General features: G+C 34.2%; 1 protein-coding gene across 4 annotated transcripts in view; it reads right to left on the bottom strand.

Annotated features, from left to right (window-relative positions):
- ADGRB3 (adhesion G protein-coupled receptor B3) overlaps positions 1–27024 on the bottom strand; it is a 758270-nt gene that overhangs the window by 320732 nt on the left and 410514 nt on the right. For all 4 annotated transcript variants that reach the window (XM_063618730.1, XM_055257305.2, XM_063618736.1 and 1 more), the window contains 2 exons: positions 19544–19646; positions 6037–6080 (listed from right to left, as the gene is read on the bottom strand). In XM_063618730.1, the coding sequence (XP_063474800.1) occupies positions 6037–6080; positions 19544–19646 (147 nt within the window). The remainder of the gene's footprint in view (positions 1–6036; positions 6081–19543; positions 19647–27024) is intronic.

Consider the following 27024-nt stretch of genomic DNA (forward strand, 5'->3'; position numbering starts at 1 on the left):
GACAAAAAGCATAACATAGTTTTATAATATTAGAGAATTAATGATTGGACCTGAATGGATAATGGAAAGTTCTATGGAATTTTAACATCTTAGATGCAAATTTCAAAAATTTAACTTATCTGCTTCTGCAGTTCTGCAACATACTGACTGCGAATATACCTACTGAGGCAAGGTTACAAGTGTCAGCCAAAATTAATTTTTTTTTTTTTACCCTTCTAACTACAGAAAAGAACAACTACAAGACCTTAGGAACTATCCAGTAAAATGGAACATGCTGGCACCTAGAACATATATTGGACATAGAGACTGCACATAACAACGTTAATTTAGAAGATTGAACATCATACATTTGTCATACGACTGTGATTTCTTTCTAAAGTATCGACTGCAATAATGTAATCAGTTACATGTTAACATGTACTAAACAGACCAACCTGTTCTACGAAGGTAACGTAACTTCTTGAAGTTACATAGTTTTCAAATCCTGTCTATGGTTAATTGAATCACCAGGAAATCCTAGAAATAGTTTTCTACTGGAATGATGGCTATACGTTGTTAAATATTTTTAATACAGACTTTTTTTTTTCATTGCTGCTCACGAAAAGACTTCAGTTAGGTAATTATGAGTCTGTAGAGGATGTTTGCACATTTCTCTCCAAACAATGAGACCATGATATTGCTGTTTTACGTGGTTACTATTCTTGGCTTATTTCTTAATTGCTTAAATGAAGTCTCCAACAAGACCTCTTTCTTGTTCTTTTTGCTCCTGTATCATACTTGTAAGAAGATTATTTTCTGTTCATCTTAGTTTGGTCCCACTCTATCCCAGTTTGAACAGAGCCATATAAAAGAACTTTATCATTTGGTTATTCCCTGCAGGGAAAGGTTGGCTATCCAATAATAATAACACTTGGTATAAGTATTTAAAATTTCTAAGAGGAACATATTTTTCTTAAGGTATATAATATTGTGTCTTCCTAATGTATAGATATATCAATCATTCACAGAGCAAAGAAAATGATATCAACTTCCCTGAAATAAGAAGATGAGGTTGAAGTGTTAGTTTTATATTTGCTAGGAGTTATACTGTGAGGTAAATGAAATTTTGACGTCCAGGATGAATGACAAAGGGAGAGAAAGATATTCTGGTTATGAACAAATAAGGATAATGGAAGCAAAGGAGAGAAATTAGTCCAATTCAATTACTCAACTTTGAGAGAAAACAAGCCAGCGTCAGTCTCAGTCAAGATGTGACTGTTGCTACTCCCAACACCAATAAATCAATTTGAAATGAAGAAAAAATGGGGAAGCCTAGTCCTTAGAAGTTTCTGTTTTCAACGACAAGATAGGTAAATAAATTACAAATGGATTGATGAAACACTTTCTGAAAACAAACGTAGTCCTTCACAGACTTGAGAGTATTAGATGGATGGTTACAAGATCTGTAGAGAAAGACCACAGGCTAATTTAAGGGAGGGATTATAGGTTTTCCAGGAAATGTAGTCACCACACATGATCTAATACTCAAAATCCAAATTTAGAGTAGCTCAAAGAATGTGCAAATTACCAGTCACTCAAAGGATAACTTTGTAAGCCACTTTAAAAGAACATTTAACTAGTTCAACCATTGTGGAAGTCGGTGTGGCGATTCCTCAGGGATCTTGAACTACAAATACCATTTGACCCAGCCATCCCATTACTGGGTATATACCCAAAGGATTATAAATCATGCTGCTATAAAGACACATGCATACGTATGTTTATTGTGGCACTATTCACAATAGCAAAGACTTGGAACCAACCCAAATGTCCAACAACCATAGACTTGATTAAGAAAATGTGGCACATATACACCATGGAATACTATGCAGCCATAAAAAATGATGAGTTCATGTCCTTTGTAGGGACATGGATGAAGCTGGAAACCATCATTCTCAGCAAACTATTGCAAGGACAAAAAACCAAACACCGCATGTTCTCACTCATAGGTGGGAATTGAACAATGAGAACACATGGACACAGGAAGGGGAACATCACACACCGGGGACTGTTGTGAGGTGGGGGGAGGGGGGAGGGAGAGCATTAGGAGATATACCTAATGCTAAATGATGAGTTAGTGGGTGCAGCACACCAACATGGCACATGGATACATATGTAACAAACCTGCACGTTGTGCACATGTACCCTAAAACTTAAACTATAAAAAAAAAAGAACATTTAACTTCCTCTCTTCCTAGTCGAATACCCTTTATTTTTTTTCTCTTGCCTGATTTCCCTGGCCAGAACTTCCAATACTATGTTGAATAGGAGTGGTGAGAGAGGGCATCCTTGTCTTGTGCCAGTTTTCAAAGGGAATGCTTCTAGCTTTTGTCCATTCAGTATGATATTGGCTGTAGGTTTGCCATAAATAGCTCTTATTATTTTGAGATATGTTCCATCGATACTTAGTTTATCCAGAGTTTTTAGCATGAAGGGGTGTTGAATTTTATCGAAGGTCTTTTCTGCATTTATTGAATAAAAAATATTCTCCGATTTACAATAAGCCTATGTCTGAAGTGAGAAAATTACTTTGAATTTATTTCATCCGTCACATACAATGAAGCATTTTCAATATCTTGTTAGTGAGCCAAAACAAAACAAATATATGTTTCTAAATTGTCTAAAGATGTTTTGTCTAATGATAGTAAAATAAAGTGCCTTAGTTTGAGATAATCTGGGTAATAGATTACCCTTGGAAATAAAATTAATTGTTTATAATGGATCTTACTACTGTAACAAGCTGAAACATTCTTCCATCAAATTTCCAATGTCAGGTCTATTAATTGCTAGAAATATTTATCAGCTGATAAAATCAAATAGAAATGGGAATAATTCTTAGTAGAAAATGTACCTACAAAACATGCAAACATTCATTCTTTTACCAAAGTAGCCAATAAATACTTATCGAATGTATCCTATATGCAGGTATAGTAGGCACCAACGGTGCAGTGATGAATAAGAAAGACAAAGTATTTCTTTCATGGTGCTTATTTTCTAGTGAGGAAGACAGGTGGTAACCAAACGAAAATAAGAAAAAGGAATGCATGCTGTGAACCTATAGCAAAATGTGTGTTTAATGCATTAATATTTATATCCCCTCAGGCATGCCCTGTGAAAACAACAGGGCATCATTTTGGATTACGTGGGCAGAGATATCCTCAGCGAGAGGTGTATGAGGAGATACACAGAAGCACAGTTTAGAGACTAAAATTAATTAGAAATCATGCCAATAGTCATCAATATAGAGAATAGTAAACCAACTTTGATATACCTATACAATGCAGCAGATACGAGGAATGAAATATAGGTAGTGTAAAATAAATTTTCCAAGATATTTGTTGAATTTAAAATTGAGATTGTCAAGTGTTCATACAATATGAAAACATTTATTTAAAAATAGTGTGAATGTATATGAATGAATACATATGTCAATGTATAAATGGATACATGAGATTATGAACAGCAAAATGTAAATAAGAATGATCTTAGAGATATGGGTGGATGTGGAGGCCCAAGATGGTGATGATCAGTGGGGCTCTTTACATTAACAGTTCTGCCTTAAAGTTTTACAAGTAAAAAATACTCGCACATTGCTTTTGTAATTAAAAATCAATTTTTAAAAATTAAAAATAACAGCAACTTGATAAACCAAAATTAAAGCATAACTTCTAATTTGAACTTTATTACTGCAATCTGAAAATATTTAAGTCGGCTGTTTTCTGCATAAAAAGAAGTAGCACTATCTCTTTACTATTAATTATATTTAGAGGACCTATACTCAAATTCAATACCATTACATCAGTAAAACTATTGTGACTATATAAATATAGTCAAAATAGAAGCACAAATGTGAAGTAAGGAAATAAAGTTGTCTTAAAATATTTAAGTCGGCTGTTTTCTGCATAAAAAGAAGTAGCACTATCTCTTTACTATTAATTATATTTAGAGGACCTATACTCAAATTCAATACCATTACATCAGTAAAACTATTGTGACTATATAAATATAGTCAAAATAGAAGCACAAATGTGAAGTAAGGAAATAAAGTTGTCTTAACCTTCATTGTTTAAAGCTCACCCAGAAAAACACTTCTAATAATGAAACAATCTAGCGAAAACTGTGATGGGAAAGAAGTTCTGTCACAATGGGAAGGTTTTTGATCACTTTTCAGATACATCAAGAAAACATGAACTACACAAATCCCTTGAGATTATCTTCTTTGAAAGACAACTAAACACATTTCCTGTCCCTGGATAGTTTTCTTCAAGGACAACTTAGAAGTTGAATGTTGTAAAGCTGAGACATTCTTTGTGATAGATAAGAGTTATATTATCAGCAGATGTTAGGGAGGTGTGATTGATTCCTCAGGTGAATGCTGACCTCAGAAACCAACAGTTTTATAAATTCAACTTAACACCTTATACTGTCTATGAAAAGCAGCCAACAGGAGGCACAAAATAAGGAACTATCTCTTGTTGTAGCATCCCTTTAATAGTCCTAAGGGGCTTTTGGAATAACTAACACTTTCCCCTGTTTAGATCAACAAAGAAGCAGATTCTACCCAGTAAAAAAAAAAATAATAAAAAAATAATAAAACTAAATCAAAGTTGCTTATTATTCACAGAGATAGGGAAAGTATAATCAGGAGTTCAAGATAGCACATGTTTCTTGGGCAGAAAACATTCAACTAGATTTTTATAGCATTTTATTTTTCCCTTGGCTATATAACACACTAAGTGCACCTTAGATTATACCACCAAATTCTTCTCTGGCTATTGGTAGAGAGAGAAAGCTTGCAAAAATTTTACTATCATGGATTTGTCTGTAAAGTTCCAAAAAGAAAAAAATAATAATGACATCAGTAAGGCTATCCAGCTCATGTTATCACCCGGGCAAGCTGGAATTCTCTGTACTTAACTATTGTACTGGACTAGTGGTAGAGGACACTCATAGTATCAGAACCTATGGCAAAATGTGTGTTTAATATTAATTGTAATTTAAATTATATCAGCATCCTAGGATTGTGAAAATTGTCCGAGGGTTCGATCTTTTCCCAGAGATTCTAAGAATGTTCCCCTTCTAGACTCTCTGGTGAGAAACAAGTAGCATCACAAAACCTCAGATGTAGATCATATCAGGGGTGAAGAACACCAGGAAAATTCTTAGAATACATAGAGTCCAACAATATGGTGCTTCATCTGACAGCATATATAGAGTGGGATTAGCTTTTGGGATTGATTGATATTTATCTCCCCTCATGCAAAATCAAACCAAATAAAAAAAAAAAGTTGTAACCTACACAAGTATTTAAAGTATAGGGGTCTAACCAAGACTTAACTACAGATTTTTCTGCTCTTTGAGACATCAAAATCTCAGGATTATCAATAAAATAAAGGTGACTTTGATTAGATATATTGCAATTACTTCTACAAACAAAAAAGTAACATGGAAGAATTACTCATACTTATTTAGTGCAATTATTTTTCTTCCTGAATTCAAAAATATACAAATAAAAAATAAAATGTCACTCAATGTTTTTACGACAAAACAATTTGGAAGGACCATATAAATATTGCATTACTCTGATAATAGATTCAAGGTCATGTGAGTAATATATTGGCTAAATGACCATAGAGCTTGCTATTTTATTCTGCAATGCTAAGCTGAATTACTAGGGCAAGATGTTAAGATGGCATTCGAGCTTCTATAAATTCTAAAATATCAGAGCTTTTAAAAATTCCTCATGGAATTCACATTGCAATGTGCCTTACACATTAGATAATGCAATCCTATCTTGAGATGTAACCTGATGGCACCATTACACACAAACACATTCATCATGCTGTCCTGAAGATTCAAAAAGAGGATTTTTTTTTTTGTTCTCCGAATGTAACATCCCACTGACTTATATTCCTGTTAACTAGCAGGCAGCTGAAATAACTTAATGTGCTTTGAAAATTTAGCCCAAAGTAATGTAGGAAAACATCTGTTACTTACGTTTTGGAGTCATCCCACAACACACAATAGGGATTCAAAGTACCCTAAAAAAAAGCAGAGAAAGAATGTGTATATCTTGAGTACATATATAAAAAGATTGAAGGATTATGTGAAATAGAAACAGAATGGAAGATTTCTTATCTTGTGGTAAGAAATACTTTAATGATTTCTTTTTAATTATTTATAAGAAATTTTCATTTCGTTTCTCATAGATTTAGCAACCCATTTTATAAAGTTCTATGAAAACAATATCTTTATTCCAAATACTCTAACTTGTATTTAGTTTTCCTGGAAATTAAAAGCGAGGCTCTCATACACCCTAAGTCCATATTTTGATGATTTTGATTTTATACTTATGTCTCTAAAACATTAGTTGCTAGATTGCTTTCTTTAAGATTACAGTATTCACAATATTGAAATCACAGTGAAATATCCTATATTATGCACATGTATAATCACCACCACTACCTCCTCTTCAGCCTCTAGTTGATGTTTCCTAGAGATAAGAGGTGTTCATTTCTGGAGTTTGTCGACTTGCAATATCCTCTTAATTAGCATATCATAGTAGTATAGGATAATGTCTAATGAAATTTTAAGTGAAAATGCTAGATTTTAAATTTACTTCAATAATTGTGAATTGAGTACCTACTGTGACCTTCAAGATAACACCATGGATTTTTCACACTGCATTATTCAATGTGCTTCTGTTTTGAAGAGTTCTAATGTATTTAGATACATGTTTCTACAGATTCTGCCATATGCCTGAAGAGTCTTCTCTTATCCATTAAACATATACTGTTGGTTTCAAGTTCTCTCATCCTCCACATGACTAATTTCCTGGAGCATACACTTTTAAAGTGTATTTAGGGAAATCATTCACTCGTATCTGACCTGTGCACAGCAAAGCAGTACCACTGCCTCTCCAAATCAGGGGCCCTCTTCCTAATACTGCAAACTAAGATTGTATTACATATTTGGGTAGACTCTTTCTGAGCTAGATAGGTATTACTCACACATTGCAATCTCTGCTGAGCTTTTAAAATCCTGATTTTGGCATCCCACACATCCAGTATTGCTTTTAAGCTTTGTGTCATTACAGGATTAAACAAACAAACATGATTATCTATGCCTTCATCCAACCGAGTCATTGATAATAATAAACAGACCAAGGCAGTTAAAAGATAACAGTCCTGAGGCCGGGCACAGTGGCTCACGCCTGTAATCCCAGCACTTTGGGAGGCCAAGGCGGGGGGACCATGAGGTCAGGAGACTGAGACCATCCTGGCTAACACGGTGAAACCCCGTCTATACTAAAAATACAAAAAAATTAGCCGGGCGCGGTGGCAGGCACCTGTAGTCCCAGCTACTCTGGAGGCTGAGGCAGGAGAATGGCGTGAACCCAGGAGGTGGAGCTTGCAGTGAGCCGAGATTGCACCACTGCACTCCAGCCTGGGCGACAGAGCAAGACTCCGTCTCAAAAAAAAAAAAAAGGACAGTCCTGAAACAGGCCACTGCCTTCTTCCACAGGTGGACACTGTACCTCATTGCCAGCAAGCTATGACCCAGCCCTCAGGCTTCAGTGTTGTCTACAAATAGATAATCACTGGAGCGTATCTGGGAAAGCAACATCTTTGAAAGTCCAGAGAAGCTCTTTTGGAGGTGTGCCTTTGCAAATGCTGTTTGAGGGTCCGTTCTAAATTTTTGCTAGAAATAAATAGTAAGCTCACTGTTCTAAAATGTATGAAATTCACTCAAACCTTACATATTATTCATTTTAATTGGTACATGACTAACTCCAATATTGCAGCATCCCAGTTATTCTAAAAATTCCCTGAAAGACCACATATCCAAGGTATCTTACTGTTTTTTAAGCAATCAGAAAATGCATTTGTTTTTGTTTCCCATTCTTCCTTTAAAATTTATTTAGTAAAAAATGATCTTTTTCTTGCTTCTGGATGGAAATTTAGTCATAACTGGAAAATAAACCTCCAAAGTTTTGAGCCACTCTTAAATGATAGACTTTGGTGGTCACATTAAATCACGATTGTCATGTCATTAGCAATTGAAAATGATCTGTTACAAACAATAATCAAAACACAGAACCTGACTGAATGTCAGATCACCTTCCCTCCTCCAGAAGAAAGACTGGGGCGGAGGTCGGGCATGACTCTGCCAGTGGCCAGGGTGATAGAGGGGTGAGGGAGGGGATGTAAAGGAGGCAAAAGGTTTTCACCTGCCCACTAACGTCCAAAGTCAGCTCTGAGCAGTCTGGCCCTATTTGATGATTTAAGTTGACTCTTCTCACTGAGACAGCCAGGTGGGAAGGGCTCCCTGACAGAACTTCCAACGCCTGCGCAGCATGAGGAATGTGCAGTTGGGTGAGCCTTGGGGGTTCGCACCATTTTCAGGGGAGGAGCCTTGCCCCTCCTCTCCTGGGGTGGAAACTGGAATTCAGTCTGCCAGGCGGGAAGCCAGCTAGCAGGACTCTGGCTTTGCTGAGGGCCCCTGTTTCATTTTCATCCCCTTTTCCCAATAAATTCCATTTTTTTCTCACCCTTCAAAGTGTCTGCAAGCCTCATCTCTCATGGCCGTGTAACAAGAACCCGGCTCTTAGCTGAACTAAGGAAAACGTTCTACAACATCACCAGCACTTGGGTGGATTCTCAGGAGACTCCCTTGCTGGGCCCCACTGGTAGTCACATCTCTTGGGGCCTCTCCTGCCGGGCACTTCTTACCTCCCTGCAGCTTCTGCCCTTTGATGGGGTGGGGTCTTACTTGTTATGAAGTGCTCATATCTCCCTACACTATGCTCCTGCAGGATAATAACAGTGTCTTCCCTGAAAAAGGTCATAGTCCTGTAGAAGTAGATGAGGAACATACACATGGAATGTTCCTGTAACAATCCAAGCAAAATGCTTACATAAATATCACTAGCTATAGTTTACTGAGTAAAGGACAAATGAGGGCATGGAGTGGCATGGTCTATGCTAGTCAGCACAAGTTTCATAGAAGAAATGGGTTCTTATCTGCTTCTTACAGAAGGCACAGATCTAGATGTTCCACGGAAGGAAAGGGGAATGGTGTATTAAATTGGTTTCTTCTCTATCTTATAAGATCCTGTCTAGTCTTACCTGAATTTTTCATATAGCTTGTGACTTTCTGATAAATCCTCAGCATAGCCAAAATGCTGTCATAATGTTATGCTATATTTACCTAGGGCTTTGTTCAAAGGAGCTCAGAGAATCTTATAGAAAACAAATTATCCTTGTAACATCACAGTGAAGAGTATGGGAGCATGCATTTCAAGGATATAGAAGCCAAGTGCAGCTGAGGAACTTGAGATAACAGATCCATTAAATCGAATTGGCTGATTTTAATGATGTATAATGTAGATTAAGTTAAATCTTTATATAAACTAGAATAAGATACTGACTATAGGCTTAATATTTCACAATGATTGTTCACAGTAAGCCACAATAAAAAAAAATATTAGAAAAGAACACATAAACTTAATTGTTTGGATACTTCTTTCCTTTTTATCACCCTAAAGAAACTGATTTATTCTTCAAAAAAGGTTTCTAGACGAGAAATGCTTCTTCTGATCTTTTTCCATGACTTTGTCAACATTCAGTTTTATTCTCCATGTTCTTCACCCCTTACTTCTTAGATCCTGCTGCATGCTTCTCTTTCTTTTTGTGCTTGTGAAAATTTAAACACCAAACATGTGAGCATTATTATAGGTTCCAAAATGCATCATTCAATCTTAAGTTTCACTACACATTCTGGGATGTAAACAATAAACATTTATTCTATTATGGTCACCAATATGTGAGACTGTGAGCTAAGGTCAATAGTTCGAACATTTGAAGTTTAGAAAAATAAGCCGAACAAACGAGAGAAAACTTAGTACCTAAATAGACTGGTCACTTAAAGAATAAGAATGTGAGATGGAAAACAAAGCAACCAATGATGAATGGATTCTAAATATAAAAAAAAAAGACAGTTGGCTAAAAGGTTTTGCTGAGTAAGTACCTGTAAGATATTTGTTATAATTTTCAGTTACTTTTCTCAAAGGTACTCTGCTACAAGATCTGTTATGAGGAATTTACAGAAAATCAATAACGGGAAATAGCCCAATATAACAAAATGTAATGACAGGGTGAGAGGAAAAGAGAGAAGCTAAGTACTAATCTGTAGAAGTAGTTTTAACAAATGCAGTAAACTAAGAAAACAAAAATTCTCAGGTAAACAAGACAGATGGGTTAAAAAGATTAATTTACCAAACTATCAATAAATAGTATTTGTTGACATACAAAATGGTAATACTGCATGTATTTGGAAAATTTGAAAAGGAAATGATATTCTTGACAAACATATTTTTGGCAAAACAAACAAAAACTGCCACTCTTGGCTCCATTCAAAACAGCATAGCTGAACTCTACATGTTTCTACTTACTCACTTTTAAGCATTTAAAAAATGCACCACTGCTCAAATTTCTAATTGCCATAGGTGTTCTACATACCACTCTCGAGTGTCTTCACTATTTTCTTTTACTTCTCTCCTCTGTTCCAACGTCAACCAAACAAATGTATTTACTTGATAGAATATATCACTAGCTTTGCCAAAGTATTTCAATGGATGGTTCTCTCTTTTGTTGGACTGTATAACTTTTGTTTTCTTATTTATAAAATAGGTGATTTGGACATCTTTTCTAGCCCTCACTTTCAATGATTCTAGAAATTCATTTTATTCTTTCAAAAATCTCTTCTAAGTCTTTTTAAATACTCAACTATGTTATATTACCCTCACAAAGTGCAGAAGTCAGAAGAGAGAGCAGGCAGATGATCACAACAAGTCTAACCATTTTGCAACCATTCTGCATTCATTTACTAAACACCTATTACATTCCAAGAACCATTCAAGGCACTGTGATACAAGGATGAGCAAAACTAAGTCCCTGCCTCATGTATTTCACCATAGCGAAGGGCAGAAAGCGAGAGGTACGACTAGGTACAACTAAATTACAGTGGATAGCACTTTTGTTTATTAAGAAAGCTTCATCAGCAAGATTATCTTTGAGCAGAGATCTGAAACAAGTTGGTTACAGAAAAATAACAATAATGTCACAATACAAATGACCAAGTTTCTTTAAACTTTCCTTGGTGTTTTACATTTTCAATACATTCAATGCATATGCTACCTTAATCACACTCTTGCTATAGTAATGATGTTTTCAAAGTGTTTTCTCTGGACCTACTTCAGAATAAACTGGGATGAGTACTAAAAATGTAGATTCATTGGCTACAGGAATGTTAAGGTTGAGGCTAAACTTAGAAATCTGCATTTTAATAATGACTCTCTTGCCTCTCCATAATTTTTTTCACATCAGATTTAGAGAATCACTGCTCATAATACACATGGCAGAAATAACATGCTGAAAACATTTAAACCTACTCAGTAATTTTGAAATATACAATGCATTATTATTTATTATAGTCACCATTCTGTGCAATAGATCATTAAAGCATTTTCCTCCCCTCTACTGAAACTACTGTGAGGCAATGGATTTGTTCATTACACTGATTTAAGAATCCTGTATTGTAAACATATATCAAAACCTCTCATTGTACCCCACAGATCAATACAATTATTATTTATAAATCACAAATACAATTGCTTAAAAAAAGAAATAAAGGTGCTGGAGAGGATGTGGAGAAATAGGAACACTTTTACACTGTTGGTGGGACTGTAAACTAGTTCAACCATTGTGGAAGTCAGTGTGGCGATTCCTCAGGGATCTAGAACTAGAAATACCATTTGACCCAGCCATCCCATTACTGGGTATATACCCAAAGGACTATAAATCATGCTGCTATAAAGACACATGCACACGTATGTTTATTGCGGCACTATTCACAATAGCAAAGACTTGGAACCAACCCAAATGTCCAACGATAGACTGGATTAAGAAAATGTGGCACATACACACCATGGAATACTATGTAACCATAAAAAAATGATGAGTTCATGTCCTTTGTAGGGACATGGATGAAACTGGAAAACATCACTCTCAGTAAACTATCGCAAGGACAAAAAACCAAACACTGCATGTTCTCACTCATAGGTGGGAATTGAAAAATGAGAACTCATGGACACAGGAAGGGGAACATCACACTCCGGGGACTGTTGTGGGGTCGGGGGAGGGGGGAGAGATAGCACTAGGAGATATACCTAATGCCAAATGACGAGTTAATGGGTGCAGCACACCAACATGGCACATGTATACATATGTAACAAACCTGCACATTGTGCACATGTACCCTAAAACCTAAAGTATAATAATAAAAATTTAAAAATAAAAAAAAAGAAATAAAGTGGTTACTCTATTTTTATTCAGATTTTTGAATGCTTGGTGGTCATATGTCATAATAAACTACTAATCTTGAAACTTCAGAACTTTTTTGTACCTTTCACAGCCTCCTTGAAACAAAAATAATCGCTTTTTTAGTGGAGGCAAAGCAAGTAAATAGGCAGAGCAGCTAAGGGCATGAAGAAAGGCAGTGACTTCCTCATAACTATTTGAACATTTCCAGTGCTCTGAGTCAGATGTTACAGAATGAATTTTTCTGTCACATCATTCAGTGAGTTGGACGTCTGGTCTCCTGAGTGAATGGGAGAAAGACTCTTCAACTGACACTATACTGTCTCTCTTTAATTTCCTAATTTTAGATGGCAAGGCCTTACTTTAAAATGACCTGGATCTTGCTAAGTTTATCCTCTCTCTCTTTCCGCACTGAAGATTGTTATTATTGTATATAACTACCCAAATAGATTTTGGAGATTCCTCAAGAATATTTCCAATTTTCCTAACTGGATCTGCAAAAGACTAATTCATATCTTGTTCATAATTTTCTTTTCTTCTTTTTTTTTTTTTTAATGAGAGAGTCTCACTTTGTCACCCAGGCTGGAGTGCAGTGGCTCAATCTTGGCTCCCTGCAACCTCTGTCCTCCGAGTTCAAGCGATTCTCCTGCCTCAGTCTTCTGAATAGCTGGGATTACAGGCATCTGCCACTGTGCCTGGCTAATTTTTTTTTTTGTATTTTTAGTAGAGATGGGGTTTCACCATCTTGGCCAGGCTGCTCTTGAACTCCTGACCTCATGATCCACCCGCCTCAGTCTCCCCATAATTTTAACGATACTTCAGAAGGACATATTCAAAAATCTCAGGAATTGCTAAGGGAAGCAAGACATTAGTAGACGTAAATTTTTCCGCAGTCAAATCTATCACAGGCCGTTAATAGTTGATCAGTAAGAAGGACCCATTTCAGGGTCATGTCTTTTAACATATGAACAGTTCTACAGTCCATTAAAGAGTAAAACACCACGCAAGGGGATGAGGCAGTGAAAAAACACAATATAAAACTCAACAGGAAGTAATCTCCTGGATGTTCTTCTCCAATATGTTCTCAAAGTTATGATAAGTACTGTTCCGTATTTTAGTATTTTAAATGATACTTAGAAGGAGCTAAGTCTGGGTCTTACGTTCAGTTTTTAAGGGATAGCTGCTGTGTATCTAAAGCCTAAAAAGACACATTGAGAATACAATACTGTACTCTTATTTGTTAGGAAGTTGGAGATGTAGATAATTGGATGGATTTTATGAGGATTCTCATCACATTGAAACTAGACAAACTAAGATGGAATGAAAAAAAATTGGCTTTAGCTAAAGCAGAATTACATGAAGGCCACTGAAGTGAGAAATGTAGAATACTATTTTTATTAGGACGAGTCCCATCCATGTTACATAGCTATTCACAGAAAGTTGGCAGCTATTTAACTGGAATACAAGGAGAGGGCACATATTTAATATCACTTCTGCTATATAGTTAGTATCCCACATTAACCACATGACACTATTTTTACAGATGTGATGACAGCTTGCTTCTCTAATTTCTGAGATATATCACCAACCTGCATTATTTCCAGAGGAATACTTTCCACTTGTCATATGGGAAGCAATAAAAAGCAGAACTATCATCAGGACGTTTTTACATATGTATCCTTCAAAGAAAATCATTGCCTCTCCATATATGTCTCAGAATGTCCTACCTGCATGTGATTACATAATTTCCAATAATGGCTGCATAGAGTCTGGTGTACCTCTCAGCAAGCAAATGGGTCTTCTAGAGTTAAAACTGTGCAAGTATTTAATATTAATTAAAGTGGCAAATAACTTTAATAAAGAAATAAATAAATTAATTAATTTTATATAGGTACAACATATAGCCTATGTCTTTTTCTTTCACATCCAAAAGGAATATAATAATATGTCCTAATAATAATTATATGGGGTTATAGCAGAGATATGTAACACACATATGTCTTTTGACAGGTATTCACACAAACATTCCTTTTGACTTGTAACACAGCACAGTCATAGGTTCTGGGGATTAGGATGTGGACATCTTTGGAGGAGTCACTATTCTGCTTATCACACAGGGGTTGACAAACAATAGCCCATTAGCCAAATCTGACCTGCCATCTGTTGTAAATTACTTTTTATTGAAATACAGCCACACCTGTTTGTTTATATTGTCAATGGCTGCTTTCACATTATAACTCCATAGTTCAGTGGATGTGACAGAAGCCATTATGACTCTCATGCCTGAAATTCTTTACTATCTGACTCTTAACTAAAAAGGTTTGCTGACCCCCTGCTCCAACAATAGCACAATCATACTAAAATGTTTTTAAAGAATATCAATTATGTATTATAATTAAAATAAACTAAATTTGAAACATGAGAAGGATGTCTACTCAAGAAATTTAGGCTATAAACAAAAAATATAGCCAGTGAGCAATTTCTATCTCCATTTCAGTTGTTGGAAGAGCCTTCAATCTCCTTGTCTAGTAGCATTTCAAGACTCTCCATAAAAGTTACCAAGAACTGTAAACAGACAAAATATCAGAAACCACTTCCAAATGGATAAAGCTAGGGCAGAAAAGTAATTCAAAAAGTAAAGGCATATCAAACAGCCCTTTGTGAAAATTACGGATGCACACACTGAACTTTTTAAAGTTTTGCCAAGTGGTTTTTAAATCCTTAGGTTATTAACCTTTATATTCATGAAAATACCCACTGATGAATGTTGGAATTTCTTTTCTTTGTTTCTCATGCTTACCTAATGCTAACAAGCATATTCGTTACAGTTGTCACTGTGTTTTCCGCTATGATTTACAAAGGTCATAGGGTCATGGTTAATTTTCATTTAAAATTAGTTTATACACATAAAACACATTTCTTAATTTGTTAGCTTCATGCTATTAGGATGCATGCAAATATGGCAAAGAAAACAAAACCTACAAGCACAAATTCTCCTTAGATCAATTTGAGAACTACAAACATAATTCATTTATCTCAACCCTGAAAGACAGCAGCAGTACCCTACCTGCCCTACCATTTGGAGTTGATGCCCAGAGGAAAAAAAAATTAAAAGCCAAGATGAGACTGCAGGCTGGTATGGTCCACTCTATCTTTCCTTTTGAAATGGAACTACATAAAGACTTCATTTGGAAAAAGTATGCATTTTCAGGCTTGCAAAGTTGATAGAGCATGAGATAACTAAAATGCATTTACCTTCTTTTTCTTCTGACTCATCTTTAAAGATAAAGATGTTATTCACCTTGGGAAGTCACAGTAGGCCCAGACCTGTCAGACACAAGGGATCCTAATAGTATATGTGTTTGCGTACATAGGGATCTATTCTATTGCATTCATTGGGCCTCAAGAATTATTTTCAATAAGATGATTAACTTTCCTTATGCATTATAGGATCTAAAAATTTGATGAGTATAAATCTCACTCTTTAGTGATATAAAAGACAAAGTTTTGGGGGGAGAAAAAAATTCGATATTTCTTAAAAGCAATTAATTGTTATGCTTAAGCACTAAAGACCATATACCCTGACTTTATAGGTCTTGACAATGAAGGCATCAGCCTGAAAAACTGAACTAAGAATAGTGTCTTACTAATTAATGACATAATCTGGTTAAAGCTGCAATTGGTTTTGCTAAACACAGTTAGGAATTGATAGGTTCCATATTTTACTACTATTCCTATCAGTTTCCAAGAGCCTTATTATATTTAACATATTGTAAATGCTATTTGTTAAAAAGCTTTCTGAGACACATTTTTAAAAGAAAATGTTAACAGGTTTTTCCTGTTAACTCACTATAACTCACTGTAACTATTAATTCTCATTCTTCCTTTCTTTTTTCACATGGCATTTTAATAAAATGTAATTTTGAAGTTATTTTTTCCTGAAAGTATAACGGATACTTTTGATACAAGAAAACAGGTGAAAGTAGACAGATTTGATATTAGAGATGTGTCATTTCTAAAAAATTTTGAAGGCAACAAAAATGGGCATGTATATGTATATACACGCATATATATAATTGTATATATTAATATATATATGTGGGTGTATATGTGTGAAGGTTGGAGGTGGGGGGGTGGGTGTGTGTGTATTAGTTGTCTCTTGTTATCCATAGGGGGTTAGTTCCAGAACACCTTTCAGATACCAAAATCCATGGATGCTCAAGTATCTTATATATATTTGCATATAACCTATGCACATTCTTTTGTATACTTGAAATCATCTCTAAATTGCTTACAAGACCTAATACCATAATACAGTGTAAATACTATGTAAATCGTTTTTATACTATATTTTTACATTTGTATTATTTTTATTGTTGTACTGTTATTTTAATTTTTTTCCAAATATTTTTGATTTGTGGTTGGCTGAATCCACAGATGCAGATACCGAGGGCCAACTGAATATATGTATGTGTGTGTGTGTGTGTGTGTGTGTGTGTGTGTGTGTATACACATGAAGCTCAGGCTTCTTCTAATAAATTTCAGTCTGCATATTTAAGATATATTTTTTCTTCACATTTCAGCTAACATTATATTTCAAAATAGACCTTTTTTGTCTTCTCTTCAATGGAAATAAACTAATCTCAGTACATAGAGTATATTTTTATAAGACTGGTAATAATATTATGATATTCAATAAATAAACCACATATTCCCTCCCTTGGTGAACAGTAATACTTCCCAAAGTAGTTCACAAAATCTAATTTTAGCAATAAAATAAATGTAAATACAATAAGCTTTAGAAATTCAAAACACTAAAGTAGAAGGGCTGTATATATTTTACAGACAACAGTGAGACGGATATTTTAAATAAAAGAGTCCAGAGCAGCCCAGAGAGGCACAGTTGTGTGGTCAGTAACTGGAGGAGCCTCTGAGGAGAGGCACGATGTGCATGGCGGGCAGATTCTAAACAAGAGCGCCTAGAGACTTTTTCTTCTCCAGCGTAATATTGTCCTCTTTCTATTCTCCTCTCCCCATCCACTTTTTTGTAACAGATTTGTTTACATGTATACATATATTTTAAATATGGGCTTTCTAGAGTGGAGATGGTATTCTTGTGGGAACCTGGTCAATTCACTTACTCAAAATACTGAAAGACACAACTAATTCTAAGTGACTTGTGATAATTATCTCATCATTCTTACATGCTGACTTTCATTGTCATTCCAGTACTAGCTGGTGCTTAATAAAGTTTGTTGACTATGCTCTTTGTTTTCCATATGTAGAAAATATTTTTTGTACGTGGTTTATATCTTCTGTAAATCAGCTGACAAAATACATTTCCAGAAGATAAAAGACAGGCTCAAAGCTTAAATATGTATGTTCATTTCAAATAGTTTTATTATACTCAAATAGTGAGACTATTTCAACACTATTTTTGAGACTACTCTTTTTTAATTTATCAAAAAAGCTTCCTTTAACATGTTCTTTAAGTTCTAAGTAATGATTTCATCTTTATTTATCAAAGTCTTGTGCATTTGCACAACTGTTCTCTGCATAAGAAACAGAGTACACATTCTGATACTGGGTGCTTTTAATTCTATAATCTGATACAGAGAATTAATATCTCTTACTACATTCTCTCAATGCTTGTAACTGTAGAAAAACAATAAAAACATACATTTTCATAAAAAATTTTGAATACACAAATACTTTATTCAAAAGCAAATGTTCAAAAGTTAAAAATGTCTCCCAGTTCTCAGTGCAGTGAAGAGATGAGGGCTATACGAAGGTACGAGGAGGTAGATATGGTAGAACTAAAACATGTTCTTGAGGTTAGATAGAACTAGTATGGTCATATTTTGGCAAAAGCAGGAAAACACCTAATAGTTTAAATATTAACCATGATCTTTGACAGTTATTGCAGAGAGATTTGAAATTTTTATTAAATAATCCAGGAAGCCTGGGGCATCTCAGAAAAAGTGATTCACAGGAAAGATGATAATCATTTTTCTATAAAACTAAGGCTGATTTTTTCAGGAAATCAGAAACTACACAATGGCAGAAAATACACAAGTTTTAGAGCCAAAAGAATGTGAGTATAAATTATGCTATGTCATTCACTAACTAAATGAGCTTGGGAAAATGACTTAATCACTTTTTGCTTTATTTTTTTTTCAATGTAAAGAAAGGTCAACTTCATAAAAACTTTGCAAGGAATAAAAATATGTACATGTAAATCATGAGATTGGCTTATTTTAACACAGGAACTACGAAAGTACAGTAAGGAAGACTTTCATAGGAATCACTTTCCTTGCTCCTGCACTTCAATGATTTAAGTATTTGAAGTGAATATTTAAATAATAAGTAGACATTGAAAATTTGTATAGAGGACTGAACAAAATCTGAAGCATTTCAGTTGCAGTTGGATAGATTTAAGAATGGGTTCTTTTCATTCTGAGATGAAAGATTTTGATTTAGACAATGCGAGCACCTAGGAAGTTATAATAAGCCTCCCTGATCCTTGACTTAGTATTTCTACATGCTACCCACCCCACCCAGCACCCCCTTCCTCTGAATTAATCATTCCCCTTTGCACTGTTTATAACTTTTACTGCGGAATGCAACTTAAATTTTTTCTTTCCTACCACATAGTGAGATCGAGTTTTATTTAAAGATAAAACTCACCAATTTTAAGTATATAGTTCAATGCTTTGGATAATTGTATACTACCATGTAAGCACCACCACAGTTAACAGGCTCTTACTCACCTCATCTTCTCCAGTGCCTAGCACAAAGCTTGGTAAAGATGTGTGCACTGATAAATGATTTATTAACTATTATTTGGATGAATTGAAGAGAATTTTATCATGAAAAAAACATAGAATAACCATTCTTTGTTTCTTTATAATACATATATTCATTTGGATAAATTGAAGAGAATTTTATCATGTAAAAAGCACAGAATAATCATTCTGTTTCTTTATAATACATATACTCATAACAAGTTAATTCATTTGCAACTATAAAAGTCTAGAAAATGTATTCTGGTGTTATCAGTTGAAAGAACGACTGTTAAAAAGGTAATTCCATAAGCAAGTCAATGCCCAGTGGATGGTACTTACATTAGCCAAATGAGCTAGTTCTATCTCCAGAAACGAATCGGTTGTTTTGGGTTCAGGCCTTATTGTGACCACGATGATTTTGGAATTAATGACAGTATAATTTCTGCAACAGAGTAATTATAATTAAAAGGAGAAATGATTGATGAAAAGTATAAATTCCTACTGCTCAATACATTTTGGAATGGTTTCCAATAAATGCATCCAAAGCAAAAACACAAACCGTAGTGTTATTCATGGAAAGACAGATTTTACTGCTGTAAAGAAACCTTACGTGGAACAAAAAACGTAGGGAGAAAAGGCCATTTTACCATTTTAGATGCCGAAAATATGAAAAAGCAACAGCACTGACAAGCTTTTGATTACTTAAATCTGATTCACCTACAAGAGTTATGGATTGTGAATTCAAACCTTCAGACAATATTTAAATGAATATAATTCATTTATATCAATGAAGACCTAAGAGTTTTGTTCTCTCGGAGATCAAATACTCTTATTGCAATGTGCTGTCTTGGTGCTTTTTGGATTATCCCAAAACACATTACAATAAATAATTGGAATGTGGAGTAACATTAGAGCAAATAGAGTTTAAATAGAAATAAATGCTGTTGCTAATTATTGACCATAATTTATTTCAGCAATACAGATTGACAGGCCACTGCTTGATCTCAATAATCTCAATCTAAGAAAGACATTTTGCCTGAAATATCTTACCAAGATATTTCATTTACAAAGAAGTTTAAGTTATTTTAAGAAAATCATATCTATAGTTTACAAGAAATTATCTACCAATATAAACATAAAACTGAACCAACTTTTTCTAGTATACGTAGGCTTTCACACAAAATATGTAAAATGCTGCAGATCATCTAGTATTTAGAGATTTAAAGATGATTTAATTTTACTGATAACACACTTGAGTGTTTTTGTGTGAATATATCCCTGTTTGGAATTCTGAAATAATAAACCACATGCTCCTCCATTGGGCATATACTATTCTGGGGAATTCACATTAGGTATCAATGACAAAATCATTTAATTTTTTTTCTCTTTTTTGTTTTTTGAGGTAGTATTTACAGATAAAACTCACAATTTTAGGTACATCGTTTAATTCTTTGGATAATTGTATACTACCATGTAAGCACCACCACAGTTAACATAGACAAACACTCCCTCAATCTAAACAGTTTTCTCAAGTCTCTTTGTATTTCATCCCCTACCCTTCCATGCTCCCAGGCAACCATGGACATGCTGCTGTTATAACTCTGCATTTTCTAAAATTTCATCTTAATAGAAGCATACAGTACATAGACTTTTAATTTTAACTTAATTCATTTAGCATAAAGTTTTTGAGATTCATCTATTTTGTTTCTTTTTACAGTTGAGTAATATTCTATGGTACAAATACAGCACAATTTATTGATGTATTTATCAATTAGGTTAAAACCTTTAGAAATAATAGCTAATGATATTTGGCTATTACAAATAATTACCACACACATTTTATGTGTGGATATGTATTTTCATTTGTCTAAGGTGAATATCTGAGAGTGGAATTCCTTGATTATGCTGTAAAGGCATACTTAATTTTATATTACTCCCATACTGTTTTCTAAAGTGGTTGTACAATTTAAGTCATATAGTTCTGATACAGCGGAACCATGCTGACCTAGTTTTTTTTGAGATTTGTTTTTCTCGAATGAGATGGTTTTTGGCACAAGATTTCATCAGAAAAAAATGCAGAGTTATTCCGTGGTTGGAGGAATTTACTATATCTAGTAGCAGAGGAACTATACACCTATTTCGCATGGGTTAACATTTTTAAGTGCATTTCTCATGTATGCAGTAATGTCAATAGCACTTTTTTAAACACTCAGGAAGCTATTCAGCCTAAGAGTAAAGAGTAAAAAACAACAAAGCATAAATCTATTTTGTTTTTGTTAAGAGGAAGATTGTTGCAGACAGAGAGAGCTGGTTAACTGTCCTTTTTTTTTTTTTCATTAAATGCTAAATGAGTCAATTGAAGGTACAGTACATTTTGAAGGACAGAAAACTAAGCTCTAAATGCCAAGCTTCCTTTGCCAAATTATTCTTCCATGTTTTTCTGTGAGTAAAATTGATCAGGGAACCAAGTGAGAATAGAGAAATTGACAAAGTTGAGAGGTGATCCTGGGTGGTTGATCATATTAGCACAGCTGACAGGCCTCCCAGAGAATGGTGTATACAGCTTAGAGTTAGGGGAAATATCCACCTGTCATTACCAGAGAAATTATGAACATTTCTCCCAGAGAACAATCAGTCCTGAACAAACAGATGTAAGTTCCTTTTTTGGATTAGCCTGAATATGTTTAAGTTCTGGTTTGGTTTTGCAAAACAAAAATATTGATGCTTCACTCAAATTCCATTTGTCTCTTTATTCTGGTTCTGTTTATAATCCTAGTTACCAGCTTTTAATAAAACCCAATGACTGCTAATTTTAATTATTATTAGATAATTATTATATTAGAAAGGTATCTCTATTATGTTTAAGTTCCATGAGTGGATACATTACTGGAAAACACAGATGTGGGTATTCTATAAAGAAGATTGCAATTTTGTTAAGATATTTATGAAGCTCCCTGTGTGTTTAGGAATGTGGAGACTTTGGCCCTGAATGTCTGGTCTGTAAGGAGCAAAGTAGCTACAACAAGTTGCCTTCTGCAGGGTATATTACACTGTGTTAGGTTCATCAGCTGCTCAACTGGCCTAGTGGAGAAGTTTCCTAGAGGACAGAATCAACCCTATGGCTTTTGCTGAGACAGAAGGAGAGACAGAGGGAGAGAGAGAGAGAGAGAGAGAGACAGAGAGAGAGAGAGAGAGAGAATGTGTGCATGTTTTAATATATTTAGAATATATTTGAGAAGAGATATGTGTCAATTTATTCATGCATATCAGTGTGCTAATACCATTCATGTGAATCCCTGACACCTTGTGCTCCAATACAGTAACGTGCACCTACCTCTACCAAAGCATCCATCAATTCTACGTGTGTCTTTTTACATATGATAATAAGCTTAATGAGAGCAAGATTTTTATCTATCACTTATATGTCCTCACTTGTATTATTCTTTGGAACATTTTAATACTTAAAACATGTTTGAGTGTTTTGTTTAATAAGTAAATACTAAACAAAAATATCAAAATTTTAACAAGTTGATTTAAAATGTAATGCCAATATCATGGTATTAAATGACTAATAAAGGGGGAAAAAAAGCAAATTTACATTATGCAATGCCTTCCTTTTTAAAAAGTGTATAGTGTACAGAATTGTCTTTAATTTATTCCATCAATTTATTCTAATTTGCACGAGTGAATAGCTGGCTTCTGATATGCCATGTCAGGCTTTGTGATCTGCTAATGCTCCCTGGCTGGCTGCACATTTGCATTCACTGGTAGAAGAGCAGTTCTGGCAGCCAAATGGATTTCATGACTCAAATAATAAAATTATTTTCTGTCCTTGAGATTTATGGTAGTTGATATATAAAACATTTCAAAATATATAGAGTTAATCATTCAAAGGTAACCCAACTTAATCTTCACATTTTTTGCAGTCTTAAGAAGTTTAAGGCACATGAACCATATCTTAAAGAGAGTATAAAAAATGATTAAAAATACAATTCAGTTGTCTACAACAGACTCACTTTGTATATAAGGGCATCCATAGACTGAAAGTAAAAGTATGGATAAAACGTCCCATGTAAAAGATAACCAAAAGAGAATGATGTTGAATACACTTATATCAAACAAAATAGACTTTAAGTCAAAAACTGTCTCAAGAGACAAAAAAAGACACAATGTAATGATTAAAAGGTTGATTCTCTTGGGAGGTATAACAATTATAAATATATGTGCACCTAATGTCATAGCACCCAAACATGTGAAGCAAACATTGAAATAATTGAGGAAATAAATAAATAGTAACAATATAATGGGATATTTTAATATCCCATTTTTAATAACTAGACAGATTAACTAGATAGATTACCTAGACAGAAAATTAATAAGAAAACAGATGACATGAATAACATTATAGATGAATTGGACCTAAAAGGCACATGCAGAACACTCCTACAACAACAGCAGAATATACATTCTTCTCAAAGGCGACAAAAAACTTTCCAGGATAGATCACATGTTAAGCCACAAAACAAACCTTAACAAATTGAAGAAGAGTGAAATCTTATCAAGTATCTTTTACGACTACAATGGAATAAAACTAGAACTCAATACTAAGAGAAACACTGAAAAATTGAGAAATATGTAGAAAGCAAACGGCATACTCTTGAACAACCGGTGGATCAAAGAAGAAATCACAAGAAGTATTAGAAAATATCATGAGACAAGTGAAAATGAAAATACAACATACCACATAACATATGTGAGGCAGCAAAAAGGTACTAAGAAGGAAGTTTATAGCAGTAAACACCTACATTAAAAAAGAAGAAAGATCTCAAATCAAAACCTGACTTTATACTTCAGAGAACTTGAAAAAGAGGCATAAACTAAACCCAAAGTTAGTGAAGAAAGATAATAATAAAGATGAGAGCTGAAATATACAGAATAGAAAATAGCAAACCCATGTAAAAATCAATAAAACTAAGAGTTGATTTTTGGAGAAAAAATATACAAAATTGACAAACCCTTTTTAAAAAGAGTAAGTAAAAAGAAAGAGAGAAGACTCAAACAACAAAAAAACAGAAAAAAAGGAGGAGACGTCACAACTGATGGCACTGAAGTAAATAGTATCATAAGAGACAGCTATGAACAATTCATTATATGCCGACATACAAGATAACCTAAAATAAATAGACAAATTCTAAGAAAAATATAACATAACAAGACTGAATCATGCAGAAATTTTATTTCTGAATAGGCCCATAACTAGTAAAGCGATTGAATCAATAATCAAAAACCTCTCAACAAAAGCCTAGGGGACCAGAAGTCTTCACTAGAGAATTCCACAATACGTTTAAAGAAGAATAAACACAACTCATTCTCAAAGTCTTCCAAAAAATTAAAGCAGAGAGCACTTTTAAACCCATTATAGGAGTCCAGTATTACCTGGATACTGAAATCAGACAGATACTATATATAAAAAAAAGAAAACTACAGACAAATATCCTTAATAAATATTGATGCAAAAATCCTCAACAAAATGCTAGCAAGCCAAATTCAGCAGCATGTTAAAAAGTTTATATACCATGACCAAGAGATTTATTTCTGAAATGCAAAGATGTTTCCAGAAATGAGAATCAATCGGTGTAATACATCACGTTTACAGAATGAAGATCAAAAACCACATGACTGTCTCAATTGATTTTTAAAAAGCATGTGACAAAATTCAGTGCCCTTTCATGATAAAATCGCTTAATGAACCAGGAATATGAAGAAATTATCTCAACATAGCAAAGGTCTTATATGCAAAACCCACATCTAATATCACACTTTATGGTAAAACAAACAAAACAAAATAAGACAAAACAAAAAAAAAAACCTGAAAGTTTTTCCCCTAAGATCAGAAATAAGACAAAAATGCCCTCTCTTGCCAGTTTTAGTCAACATAGTACTAGAAGTCCTACAAACAGCAATTAGGTAAGAAAAAGAAATAAAAGGCATCCAAATAGGAAAGGAAGAGGTAAAATTACCTCTGTTCATAGATGACATGACTTTATATGTAGTAAACTCTAAAGATTACACACAGACACACATTAAAAATCTTGCTATAATTAATGAACAAATTCAGTGAAGTCGCAGAATGCAAGAAAATTAACACAAAAAAATCAATTGTGTTTCCATACATTATCAATGAACAATCTAAAAGGAAATTAATAAAAGAATCCCATCTAAAAAGCATCAAAATAAATAAAATATGAGTAAACTTAAAGAGGAAAAAGAGTTATACATTGAAAACTATAAAACATTTCTGAAAAAAAATGAAGGAAGAGACAGATAAATGGAAGGAAATCCTGTGTCCATGAATTAGATGACTTAATATGGTTAAAATGTCCATATTACCCAAGGCAATCTATCTAAATGGTATTTTTGCAGAAATGGAAAAAAATATAAAATTCACATAAAATCTCAAAGAATTCTTGACAGCTGGAGCAGTCTTAAGAAAGAAAAATATTCTCTATTTTCAAGCTATATTACAAAGCTACAGTAATGATTATTTTTAAAGTATGGTACTGGTGTCAAGACAGACACATAGACCAACAGAAAAGAATAGAGTACCCAGAAATAAATCCTCATGTATATGGTCAAATGATCCTCGACAAGGGTGCTAAGGCTACACAATGGGAAAAGGATAATCTCTTCAACAAACAGTGTTGGAAAAACTGGATAACCATGTGCCTACACCATATAAAAAACTCAAAAATGGATTAAGACGTAAACATAAGACTAGAAACTATGAAACTTTTAAAAGAAAACATAGAGAAACACATTCAAATCATTGAACTTGGAGATGACACCAAAAGTACAGGGAAGAAAAGCTAAAATAAGCAAATAGGACTTCATCAAATTAAAAAACGAAACAAAGTAACTTTTGTGCAGGAAAGAAAACAATGAGTAGAATGAAAAGGCCACCTATGGAAAGGGAGAAAATATTTGCAAACTATGTATCTGATAAGAGGTTAACATCCAGAATATATAAATAACTCCTAAACTTGACAACAAAAACCCAAACCAATTATCCGATTAAAAAATGGGGAAAAGACTTGAATAGACATTTTTTCCAAAGAAGGTACGCAAATGGACAACAAGGACATAAAAATATGCTCTACATCACTAATCATAAGAGAAATGCAAATCAAAACTACAATGGGTTATCACCTCACACCCACTAGGATAACCATTGTTAAAAAACAACAGACAGGCCAGGCGGGGTGGCTCATGTCTGTAATCTCAGCACTTTGAGAGGCTGAGGGTGGCAATCTCATGAGGCCAGGAGTTTGAGACCAGCCTGGTCAACATGGGGAAATCTCATCTCTATTAAAAATATAAAAATTAGCCAGGCGTGGTAGCACACATCTGTAATCTCAGCTACTTAGGAGGCTGAGGTAGGAGAACTGCTTGAACCGGAGAGGCAGAGGTTGCAGTGAGCTGAGATCCGCACCACTGCACTCCAGCCTGTGCAACGGAATGAGACTCTGTGTCAAAAACAAAACAAAACAAAACAAAGCAAAACAAAAAAACAAAAAACAAAAAAATAACATAACAAATGTTGACAAGGATGTGAGAAAATTGGAACCCTGATGCAATGTTGGTGGGAATGTGAAATGGTGCAGCTGCTTTGGAATATGGTAGGCAGTTTCTGAAAAAAACAAATAAAAAATAATCCAATGATCTCTCTTCTGAGTATATGTCCAAAAGAATTGAAAGAAAAATCTCAAAGAGATATTTGAACACCCATGTTCATCATGTATAATTGACAATTGCCAAGAGGT

Source organism: Symphalangus syndactylus, chromosome 2 (genome assembly GCF_028878055.3).
Source record: "Symphalangus syndactylus isolate Jambi chromosome 2, NHGRI_mSymSyn1-v2.1_pri, whole genome shotgun sequence".
NCBI lineage: Eukaryota > Metazoa > Chordata > Mammalia > Primates > Hylobatidae > Symphalangus > Symphalangus syndactylus.